The 13,034-nt window shown below is 34.7% G+C and overlaps 1 protein-coding gene across 8 annotated transcripts in view; it reads right to left on the bottom strand.

The window, feature by feature from the left end:
- Positions 1-13,034, bottom strand: part of BBS9 (Bardet-Biedl syndrome 9) — a 276,456-nt gene that overhangs the window by 192,361 nt on the left and 71,061 nt on the right. For all 8 annotated transcript variants that reach the window (XR_014884013.1, XR_014884014.1, XM_085226608.1 and 5 more), the window contains 2 exons: positions 9,379-9,551; positions 7,949-8,101 (listed from right to left, as the gene is read on the bottom strand). Coding sequence is in view for 6 of the 8 variants with exons in the window: in XM_085226608.1 (XP_085082734.1) it covers positions 7,949-8,101; positions 9,379-9,551 (326 nt within the window). In the remaining 2 variants the exon portion in view is untranslated. The remainder of the gene's footprint in view (positions 1-7,948; positions 8,102-9,378; positions 9,552-13,034) is intronic.

Genomic DNA, 13,034 nt, shown 5'->3' on the forward strand with positions numbered 1-13,034 from the left:
CATGGGAAAAAAAAGCATTTTCTCAAAACTCTGAAGCCCCAATTCAAATTAGGACAGAGGTAAGGGCTACTGTTTTCTTTAACATGACAAATCTAATTAGCTAGCAAATATTTAACCAATAGCTAGAGGTTGCTCTTTAAGTACTAAATAATGACATGTAATTAAGGTACCAAAGGCAAAAGGTTACTAATTTAGGGCATTTCTATGGTGTAGTGCTTAAATTATAGGTTTTGTACAAAACTCATGGACTGGTGCACAAGAAAAAAAAAATTCAATTTTAACGGAATGCAGAACAAATTAACATTTTAGCATTATAATACTACTTAATTGTATAATGGGATTTTGTTAAGTGCCACAGAACAGAAAATAAAAGTAACACTCCAAGGTATGCTTGTTAACCTCGTCAAGCTAAATATATTACAAGCCTACTGAAGGCAGTAAATAGACACATTGTAACATGAAAGACTCTGAATTCAAAGGCCTTTAATAGGCTTTGGGTTTTAATAAGTAGATTGGTGCAAAGTGTATAAACAATGAATGAGATAAAAATATGTTATCTGTACCAAGTGCTTTCAGATTTCCTAAAGGGAAAGGGAACTATTCCTTTAAAAATACATTTTAAGACATCCAGTTCCTTTGATGCATAATGCTTCTTTTTCCATCTCTCCATCCTGTCGTAAGAATTGAGACCAGCAAACAGCCTCCAGCACTCACACAAAATGTTTTCTAGGTTGACCAATAGTTGTCTAGCAAAAAAAGATGAATAGCACTTGCAGCCAAAGCTTACCATCTCAGCATCTGAGCAAGCTGGTCCTTCATCCAACAAAGAGCTCAAGCAGATGCTTAACTTTACAATGTCTAAATAACTCCAAAGCTCTATCCACACCAAATTACCAATATTACACCAAGAAACTGGCAACCACAAGACTTCAAAGAGCTAAAGGTAAGCCATGGTGATGGAACATTTTACTTAATAAAAACCTTAACATGATGCCTATAAAGTTATGATACTCATCTTTACTGTCTTCTTGCTTCCTGACTTCTGACCCCTTCACTTCATTACACCTTTTTGCATTAGACACTTTTTCTTTTTCACACTGGCTTCAATTATCCACTATTATTCTACTAGAATAATTAAAGGCTTCACAGTATATAAATACTAACTATGTGGAAGCACAAGGAGCACGTAAGCAGCATGACATACTCTGGAGTGGGAGTCAGGCACTGCGAATGACTGGAGGTCCACTGACATCAGTCAAGAGCATGATTCATATGAGTCATTCTGGGATAGCCATCATCAATGACAAAGTGAAATGTCATTTATGTCACCTGTCAGAGTGCCTAAGGTCAACAGAATAGTAATTAAGATGCTTGTTCTCTGCGCATTAATGGGAAAAAGTCATTGTAGGACTTGATGTAAAATGATTTCAGATTGAGTTAGCTGACAAAATAGCTTGGTCCTGCTGGGCTTACACTAAAAAAAAATAGGAAAATAACCAACTCCAGTTCAGAACTAACATCAAGATCTTCAAGCATTAGATGGCTAAATACTTCACACACTTCAGCCCTCATTTATTTCCCAGTTTTGCAAAAGAAGTTTTGTTTTTCAGGCATGTTTTTTTAATTGTCTTCAGTGTGTATCTTGCATCTTTACTTAAACCAGAGTTTGGAGTAAAATACTATTAAATTACACAGTACTCTCTCTCTCTTCTTTATCATACAGTCAGTCATTGGTATAGTAAACATATAAATTGATAACAATGAACACAAGCATAAAGAACATTTCACTAAATCTGAGTATTAAAGTCTCTTACATAGCAAGAAATTGAAACTAACATGTACTTGTCATCCAACCACAATGTGCAATTATCATCTGCTGTAAATCAAATAAATTGGTATAACTTACTGTAAGCTATAGCAGAAAATGATCTAGTTTGCTATGTTATTTCAACTACCTGAAGGCACAGAAACTGTGCTTTCACAATCACATCTGGGTAACCAAATTTAAATGGGCTATTTCACAAAGACCATGTATGCAAACTTGCAAAGCCATTACATCTTTCACCACGTACAATAACTAGTTGTTTCCAGCTCTAATGCTTTTATGACTCAGTTGCTACTGTACCACAGAATTATAGGGCTAATAAAGAAAAATTACTGAGAAGCATGAAATAAGAGGAGTTTCCATCTTTCTATGAAGATGGCATGCAGTTTTTTATTCAAGTTTTGCTTATGCTACTTGCATAACAATTCCTTGCTTGCCTATAGAGTATATTTCTTCCAGTGAGACAGTCTGGCAATACTTTAAGCTTCAGCAAAGGTATCCAATATCTCAAATTAAAAGATGCTATAAAGATTCATTTCAAATAAATAAGACATCTGTATTTGTTTATCTTGGGAATTGTGGCCCACTGGTTCCATTTTCAGTTATTCAAGTGTTCATAGGTCCTTTCTGTCCCTAGAGAGATGAGGGATCTCATCTCACAAGGGATGTATGGCCTGCATCACATTAGGCTGAAGATAGAATACACAGCCTTGCAAAAATAGTATTTTTCCCATTGAAAAAAGCACTAGTTAAGGAAAAGTGAATTAGATGAATCCCTTCTTGCCACTGCCTTTATATACCAAGAAGATACAATCTGGCTGTATCCCTGAGGACTGAATCAAAGTTTGAGGAATCCTCTGACAACAACTCTAAAATAAGACCAAGACCAGTGGTGGGAGGTGAATTCACCTCTGGCCCTTTGATGATTTGAATGGAGAAGAGAGTTTCCAAATCAGGCTATTCAGCAGTTCAGGGGGGGAAATTCAGTAGACATGGCTGAGCGAAGCTGAAACCCTTTTTTGCTGAGAATGTGACATGACAGTTGGGCTGAATGCAGCTCAGAAGACCCTAGGTGAGGTGCTCTGTGCCTCAGCTACATACACAGAGATTTTTTACTTCCAACTCTTTCTTCTTGTGACAGTGGCAGCCTTTTACATGGGTCTTTAAGCCTCCCTCAGGAAGGGCAATGAGGACTGATGAAGACAGTAGCATCAGTTTTACCTGTTTGTCCCATAAACTAGTTGATCTTATGTGAAGACTGTCCCTCACTGAAGCAAATAATTGCTACCACAGACTGAAATACAGAAGAGTTGCACCAGTAATCTCAAACACATCCCAAGTTAACTACTTTATGACAGATTTGGAATACATCTTCAAATAAAAAGGAGCCTTCATAGTACAAAATAAGTCTTAGAGAAACAGATACATAAGACTGTTCGAACACCAGTAAAATAGAGAATTTTAATTACATGTAAAAGCCAATAAGCTATCTTTAGTGGTCATGAAAAAAAAAAAACACAACACAACTACATTAGCAGAAACAGCTACAAAATGAGAAGTTAAAAGTAACTCCTTCAAAGAACAGCATATTTATTCAAGGCAAAAAGAGCTAATTTATACCATGGGTGCAGTTCTCACTGACATTATCTGGGGAAAATGACTACTACAGGAGTGGGTGTGATATATAGCCTTTGAGTCACGCATGATAAACCCTAATGGTTTTGCTTTGAGGTAAAGTCCTTACTAATCAAGCAATGAATCATTCTCAAAATGTTGAGTTCCTGAGGCCATGTGTGTCAGAAGTGAAACTCTAGAGTGAATAATCAATCACTAAAAATCAGTTTTGAGATTTTTATCAACCAATTAATAAACAAGGAAAGGAGCTAAGGGGCTTGAACAAAGAGTTAATGGACCTCTAATGACACTCTAAGCGTGCTTTAGTGAATAGAACATAATGAGTTTTATTTGCTACTGACCACAAGTCACTAAAAATCGAAGTGTTCTATGCACTGCAAGTGTTAAAATACTGCAGAAACAGCACTGGCACTTTTAACAGAGGATAAAATTATGTTGAGCTAAATACGTGTATATACTTAATGCCCATACTTATTTAGTGTTACACCTCTATAGCAGATCAGAGATTAAGAGCCTAGGTTATGAAATCAGTAGATGGATGTGAAGCATGGAGAGAAACAGGAAGATGTTTATTCATTTCTTTAGCACATTAGGTACTGCTGCAATCAGCTGTCATGGAACTAAAATGCTGGCTCTCACTTATATGATATATGATATTGAAAAGACATTCAGGAACAATTCTGAAGACTAAATATATGATAAATTATGTATATGTACACATACATACACAAGTATATCCTTTTCTATTACTGCCTATATATTGGCTTTTGCCTTCCTAAATGTGGAGTTTACCTTTGATATACTCCTCATTCTTGCGCTGAAACTGCTATGGAAATATCAAAAGGAATTAAGGCATCTAGCAGTTAACAGCCTCAAACCACAGTGTCACTAGCCTTGAGGACTTCCAATTCCCTAAGCCAAAAAAAATGGGAGACAATCTAATCAGGTGAGTTTGGAACCAAGTCCAAAGAATAACAGATCAAAACAGCATGTCTGAAGAACAGGTTAGATCTCATATATCTCAAGGAGAAGAGGAACTCTTACATGTGAATAAAGCTTTCTTGGGCACTGGTGACAAATTCCTATACAGTTTTCTTCAGTGTAAAGAATTCAAATGGATTTTCTTGATGGAATTACTCTCTTTACTCTAAATGGCAATTCACGGTATCTCTGACTGGAAGCAGTTCAATCTGTTGACCAATTCTAAGAGATTCACTGACTTTCCAGTGTTGATAGCTATATTAATAAAAAAAGCAATACAGGAAAGCTGAAGGGAGAACAGATAAAGGAATCAACGCTGAAATTAATCTTTAGCACTTATGTATTTTTTCCTATTCACTATAAATACTAACCTACGCTCACCTCTCCAAAGATTGGAGGACTCTTGGATACTTTGTTCTCATTTCACACAACAGATGTTTTAAATGAAAATATCCTTTATGCATGGATTTTACAAGCTACAATTGATAAGCAGATTTCTAAAGATGCAAGATACAGATACAGGCTATATACTAAGGAAAGCTAAATGAACTAGACATCTGGCTGTTTACAGGACAGTGTCTGAAAATTACACTGAAAGTTATTTTTATGCTGCTTGCAGCCAAGTATTTCTGAGGCAAGCTTTTCAGTAACAACATAAATTAAAAAGATAATAGAAGAAAACAAATCAGTACCTTAAATAAAGAAAAATCAATCAAAAAATAAGGATCCATTCAATTACGAAGCCTAGTTTTCCAATTTGCACAACTGTGTTGACCATACGTCAAGACTTGTCGTGACAGTCTATTCCTAGTTCATGTACTTGTTGTTTCCAACAACCACTATTAAATTTTAAAGGGAAGATCCATAAGTCTTTAAGTTCCTAAATATTTTTCTAAATCAGCAGACTGGGAGTGTAGAGAGACATTATTAGTTATTCCACTGAGCCAAGGTCAAGAATTCTGGCATCATCCATCTTGTCTGGATGGCTACTGCACTGGCTAGACAATTAGCACACAAATTGTCACTGATGATGGAGAAAAAGTTGATATTTCAGTATTAAAAAACACAAAATAGAAGTTTTAAAGAGGGGTGATGAATAAGCCTTAGAACATGGGATGATCTATGGCATTGTGCAACAGTGGCAAAAAAGAACGGGAAGGAAGCTAAGGTTTATTACACATGATGGAAGCATGACAATACAAGATAAACCTATCTGCTTCATGATTTGTTTTAATTTTCCTTCGTTTTGTTCTAGCACAATGCAACATAGAGAAGCTTGCTTTGTCATCACTTTTTTTTTTAACTTTAAATATACTGAGACAAGATTGAACAGTTCAACTACTTCAACTTGGCTAAGCAACAGTTAGTGCCCTAGAACTCCACCCCCACATTTCATATCTATCCCTTCTCTTCTTTCATAAAAGAATATAAAGGCACAAACCTTTTGAACACTGTTACTGAGTTAGACAGCTTACATCTAAATGTATCTAGTACTACTTAGACTGGTTGGGTTAAAAATCCATGTGAGTCAAAATAATGGAATCATCTGATTCTTAGAATCCTTATTGTTAATTCCAGCTTGTACCTGGAAATCCCAATAACACATGTCAAGAGTCAACACATGAAAGTTATAATTCCAAGGCAAGTACCTGAGGCTACTGCCAAATTATGATTTTTTTTGATATCACAGAAAACACATTGGAGAGATTAAAGATCATTCAATTACACTTTCAAGAAATAACGAGTCTCTACTAAGTCAACGTTACATAAAAAGTACATATTTTTGCAACAGCTACCATAAAATTTGAATATGAAATTTCAGCAAAGTCCTTTAAATCAAAAAACATCTATGTAATCTCAACTACTTCAACTACTTACAAATTTATCCAACTAAACTTTTTTTTTTTAGAACAAGAGCTAATAGCATGGTAAGAGCAAATTGCACCAGTAATTTTGTTTTAAACCAGAGTTTAACAATTCATCATTCACAGGCACGTAAATATCTATTTATTTTCAATGATTTTCACATGGTCTTCCTTCAAATCAGTCTTAACACAGTAATGACACTTCTGTTTTTCTACTATACATAATTACTACATATACAATATCTTTTCCTTTCAAAATAGAACACTGTACATTGTTATTTAACTGCTGTAATACTCATTCAAACCTACTTGGATATACATCAATTCATAAAGACAAATTCTAGGAGAAAATACTAAAAAGGAGTAAGGAATAAAAATAAAGAAAACCTTTCATCACTGCACACACCTGTGCCTGCTTGTATCTTTATCCCTTATTGTGAAGACGAAAACTATGGCTCCTAATATTTCTACTAGAAAAACTGCTATACATTTTCTGTATGACTGTTCTCATTTAAAGAAATAAAGGAAGCAGAAAGAGATACCTTTCTATCAGGCCAGACCAGAAGAGATTACACCACTATAGCTTCAATATACGTGTGTGTGTGTGTGTGTACACGTGTGTATATGTTTGTGTATGTAGATACACAAACATGTATATATAATAGTAATTCTATTAAGAAAGCAGCACATAGAGTTCAAGTCCTACAGACCAAGTGAAACAAACAGTACTCAAAACAGAGATATTCATAATAAATGGAAATTTCTTCCCAATTGGTTTTAAGTTTAAAAATAACATTTCCACACAGCAAAAGTAAACTCAACAGACCCACTTCTGTTTATCTGTAGGGATTATTTAGTTGTGCCATTTCAAAGCGTTAAAAAAATCATCTGTGTGTTAACAAGACAAAGTATTTTGCAACATAAAAAGTTTTAAAAATCATCTCATAGTTAACTCATTAACAGTAAAGATGCAAACACTGTGTTTCTCTTATGTCCAATCACAAAAGGAAAGGCACTTTTTCTCTAATTTACAGAACAGCTCCATTAGAGCAGACATTAAAACTATTCTTCCTTAAGCGATGTGGAGTTGACGCAGGAGAAGGGGAGAAAACAGTTTTCTTCTTTGTCATGTACTTGTACTTCCAGCATGAGGATGGTTTAGGAATACTTTTATTATCTTTTTCTTTTCCTTTTAAGCATCGTTATTCTATGGTGATTGCGTTTTGAAATCATAAGAACATAAAAGCCCCATGCAGAAGGACATGGACAGCCTCAGACAAATTTGTTGTGAATGTTACACCAGCCAAACCATTCCACCAGCACCATAAAATATTTACATAAGCTATGAACTATAAAATACTTTCACATGAACTATAAAATATTTACACTACCAACATCAGCTAGGGAAGAGTGATGTGTTATCAAGCTGGTGTGACCCAGCAGCAACAATTTTGTGGCAACAGATTAAATAAAACTATTGCAAATCATCTGGAAACTTACAGGGAATATTAAGTTAAACAAATTACTGCTCCTTGGACTCTTGTATAGTACACATAACCAGGAAAGCATAGCTTATATGCTTGAAGCTAAGTTTTACCAACAAAATAAAGAAAGATTATGTTCGTAATCAAACTGTACTGACCTCTCTGAACGTTCCTTCTAGCAAGGTGTCCAGATGTTGAAGAGGAGCAGGAGTTTTATCTTTAAATCGTGTCAGCAATCGTCGCTCAATAGCTCTGAATTGTATGGCCCTTTCAGACAACAGCTCCTGAAATTTTTCAGCATTCAAGCGTAGCTGCAATTAAAACATATTCAATAATTCAGATTAAGGGTTATGTGCATTTCATATGTCCAGTCAAAATGAAATGAGAAACAGTAAAATTCTTGAGAGCAATTATTCATTCAAATACCATTGGTGTGGTTAATTTTATACTCCTCGTGAAACTTACTAGCACTTTCAGGGATCACTATTTGCTACTTAAGTCAAGAATAATTTCCAACAGCCAATATAGTATGTATTAATGCATAAGTATCTTGTCAAAGAGCCTATCAATAAGAAAGAAATTTCACCACCAGAATCTCAGGATTTCTCCTCATATTCATATATTATATGACACACACATACAGTGGACTAGGCTTGTTATTACTGTAAGAAATAAATGGTTATTCCTCTAAGCATGAATAAAAGCAATAAAATCTGCACTGACTGAATTCAACTCAAATGAAATCATCTTTATTTTCTTATTTATCAGGTACAGCAACCAGCTTTCTTGAAACATTCATAAAACATTGAACATCATATATTAAATGCCCAGGTAATAAAAAATTTCTGTTTTATCTTTATAACCAGCTTCATATTTTCTGTTACAAACCTCTAAAACAAGCAAGTCCCTTACAGAAACTGCAGTCTTCAAAATAATATCATTTGTATAGCTAACATGCTATAACTAGAATCAGAGAAACACACAATCATAGAATGGCTTGGGTTGGAAGGGACATTAAAGATCATCTAGTTCCAAACCCTGCCATGGGCAGGGTTGCCACTCACTAGACCAAGCTGCCCAGGACCCCATCCAACCTGGCCTCAAACAGCTCCAGGGATGAGGCATTCACAGCTTCTCTGAGCAACTTGTTTCAATGTCTCTCCATGCTATGAGTAAAAAATTTCTTCCTAACATCTAATCTAAATCTCTCCTCTTTTAGTTTAAAACCATTCCACCTTGCCCTGTCACTGTCAGACTCTGTAAGAAGTTCATCTCCCTCTTGTTTATGAGCTCCCTTTAAGAACTGCAAGGTCTGAATGAGGTCTCTCTGGAGCCATAGGCTGAACAAGTTCAGCTCCTTCAGCCAGCCAAAAAAGGGATGGAGCATCAGATCATTTGAGAGTAAAGGTACAACTCATAATTTTAAGAAATACCCAGTGCTGGAAAAAAAGTCATTATCTCAAATACATCTTCACATTTTAATTTTTGTGTGTCTGTGATCACAGTTTTAAATGGATTGTTCTTAACCATAACAAATAATCTTGAACTTGGACGACAGCAGCAGCTATTCATATGCTGTGTGACATACCTCGAAATGCCGATCAATTAGTTCAAAGTACTCTTGCAGAGGAACAGAGCCGGAAAACGTACAAGCAAAGTCTTTGCAATTTTGCTTTTTGAAATGTTCTTCCAGTCTCAGTGTTAATTCCTTTGTTATTAGCCAAAGGTCTTCCAGTTGATCACTCTGGATCCTGTATCGTTCTTCGAAAAGAAGAACAAGTACAAGACTTACAATACATACATTTAAGCCATATATATTCACTATACAACATAAATAATACATAGGAATTTAACTAACTTTATAAATGCAAAGTCTGTAATAGGGATTTTCACAGAAGATATGTGCTCACTAGCATTAAAGAAACTTCTGTCCTGTACCATTGGCCTGTTTACAAAGCACAAATAACTATGAACTACTACAATAAAGAAATGAGAATTACTGGATGATATTAAGACCTAACAACAGGCTGCCTGCATTCCCTGGCATAATGCAGCCTTAACAAGTTTTTCTGGGCCTGGAGGCAGAGGCAGGCTCGATTCACTTTGGATCATGAGAGAAGCACAGCATCCTCAGCAACTGATAACAGTTTTATCAAACCAACTACATTCCACATAAAATCTTGAATGCCTTTTGGAAACATAGATCTTGAGTTCTTGGACAATACATTCACTAATATAACTTTTATTACATCTCTATTTCCTATGATATCTTCCAGTAGGGATCTGTTACTCACTCTGTAGTCACAGATAACAATATTTGGTTTTCTTAGTGCTATGCTTCACTCTAACAGATAGTATTAATCAGTGTCTTATCAATCCAATATACAATATAGTTTTGTTAATGTAGCTTAGTGTAGAAAATGTTAATACAATTGAAATGAAAAAACACACAGATTCTGTTAGCGTTCTCTATCCCAAGTTCATTCATTATCACATTTTAGTGAATTTCAAGTTATCAGAAGAATGGGGTGAGTTCTGTTTCTACTCCATTTTTGTGTAGTTCTGTTTTCCGATTTCAGGATATGAGAATTAATTAAATATTGAAAGAAAAATGGTTGTGGATAATTGTATCTCTTTTTTTTTTTGTCAGATACATTTTTATACATTTTCTAACAGTATTTTATTTCTTGGCGTTATCTATAAATGTTATCCGAAGGGAAAGACAAAAAATCAACTATGAAGAAGCAGAGTTGAAGTTTTTTGATACAAAATTCTTCTTTTCAGTCTCATCAATAAGGAACACAGTATATCAAACGAAGCAAAATTCTTTAGAAGTTGAATGCACTATTTAAATTTTTCTCAACATCAGTATTTCAAATTGTTTGACATTACCACTGGCATCCTTCCCAGGATACACATTTCACTGAATAGAAAATGACAAATTCTGTTTACAGTGTAAGAGGAAAGAAGCAAGTTTTATTTAAAAACATGTCTGTTAAAGAAAAGAACACCATCTGCTAAAGATAACATTCAACCTAATACCCATATTTTTAAATACTCTCAATGTAATGGCTGGATTTAGTTCAATTTATTATCATACTTTGCCTTAAGTGATTTTTCCTTAAGGGAAGTTAGCTCAGATGTTTTCAGACCAAATCTACAGACATTCCACACATAATTGACATGTCTAATACATTAATGATTAAAATTGATAAAAATAATTTCCTTCAAAAAGCAAATTTAGATTCCACGTACTGTTTGTTAGTCAATACAAACAAAATCTAATTTTACCATGACCTGAGTAATCATTTGCTTTACATGACCTTCCAGCACTCAAAAAGAAAGACAAATTACATTTAGAAGCTGTAGGAAAGTGAGATTCCTTAGATGTACTAAGTATGTGCTTTAATGTTGAGAAAAATAGAAATGGAAAATAGAAAAAAAACTTTTATAATAGTTAACCTATTTGTGTCAGGTTTTTGGTAAAAATAAGAAGATTTCTTACAGAGAATTTACAATTGATTATTTTCAGAAATTCTCTCAAACAGAAAAGCGGAAGACTCAGAGGATCATTAATAGGTAACAATGGCTTAAACATCACAGCATACTAGTTCACCCAGCAATAAGCATGATTAGTTGCCCTGCCAGTAGTTTATCTGCAAGAAGCCTGGAAGATTCAGTTTGCTTTTCAGCTAGGAAGCCCTTGGCATGAGGAAAAAACAATTACGAGCAGCAGTTAATTCTTCTTTACCCTTTGATTAAAACCAATTTCAAAGACATTTCAACAAAAATATTAAAACTTTAATCTACACAAAGTTCATTTTAACTTCTAACTGAAAAAGAACTTGATTCTGGGTGTCTTTAGAGCAGACATTTTGACAAGCTGAAGTAACATCTTCAATTCCTACGCTGTTTAAAATGGATTAGTTAATTAAAACAAATGTGAATACAGATGTCATTTTTGTCTGCAGCTTCAGAAACCCAACCCAACCTGGAGACTTTCACTTCTGCGTGCAGCCTTTCCCATCCAGAACTTAAGGTCTATTCAAAAAGGAATATGGCAAAGATGTGCCTGTTGTCCAATACTAACTTCTTTCATGGAAAAAAAGGAACAAGGGTCAACCAGCTCCAATGATTTATATTTTTTTTCTACCACTATTTATCCACATATACAATTTTCTTTCTGAAGAACCTTTCCACAATGACTGTGCCACACAATCACTTTTATCAAGTAAAAAACTCAGCAGTATTATTTCGGTAGCAAAATAACAGTACCTCCCAAATACAACTTCATCCACATTTATTAGTCCTGCATAGGGTCTGCCTACTCAAGCACAGTAATTCTAATGCTATAAAAGTCTACCAAGGCATGTTTTTGGATTATGGATATTCTGTGCAACCCCCATACGTGCCCCATGCCGAGAAATTCCATAACCAATTCAATCCAGTGCATGTGGAAATGCTGGAAACAGACCACTACATGAAAGTAGGCATCACGTAACTCATTTGTTTTCCAAAGATTCCCAGACAAGATAAATGAGTAGTCACACTAAGAGAAAAAGTTGTTTGAATCTCCTTTGTGAAATGAACAAGTAAAGTAGTGTGGGAAAGTTTATATTAAGACTGCAAGCGTCATTCTTAGCGAGTGACTAAAGAAACCTGTAGGAAAAACTTGAGGGTTTGTATGAAGAAACTAGAAGTTATAACCTCACTAGAAGTTGAAATATATTCATTACATAGATAAATTTTTCCCCTTGCACAGTACCATCAGATTTTGCAATAATTCAAATAAGAGGTTTAAATGGTAATCCATAAAAAGAAGTTACTTAGAAATCCTTTTAATTCTTCGGTTTCTAGAAACTATCGTTGTATGTCCAGCCAGTTCAAACTTTTTGAAACCTACTGTCTATTCAAACAAATGTCAAAAACAAACTAACAATGAAACAGCACACAAACAGTGCATAGCAACTAATGCAAATGCATTTGAGCCTTAGAAATGTAAAGTGATGTTTGGTACAAAGAAAGGCCTTTAATAATTATTTTCCAGCTGGTTTCTGCATGTAACACATTTGACTACATTATAAAGAGCATTAAGTATTATTTCATAGCATGCAGTTGACATCATCGTCATTTATATAACCAATCATGAATTCTACATTTTGAAAACACACTGAGGAAGATTATTTTCGTGTTGAAAGAATTTCTGATCAAACTAGCCTCTAATTTTTCACTTACTCAAAATAG

This window comes from Meleagris gallopavo, chromosome 6 (genome assembly GCF_905368555.1).
Source record: "Meleagris gallopavo chromosome 6, MGAL_WU_HG_1.1, whole genome shotgun sequence".
Lineage (NCBI taxonomy): Eukaryota > Metazoa > Chordata > Aves > Galliformes > Phasianidae > Meleagris > Meleagris gallopavo.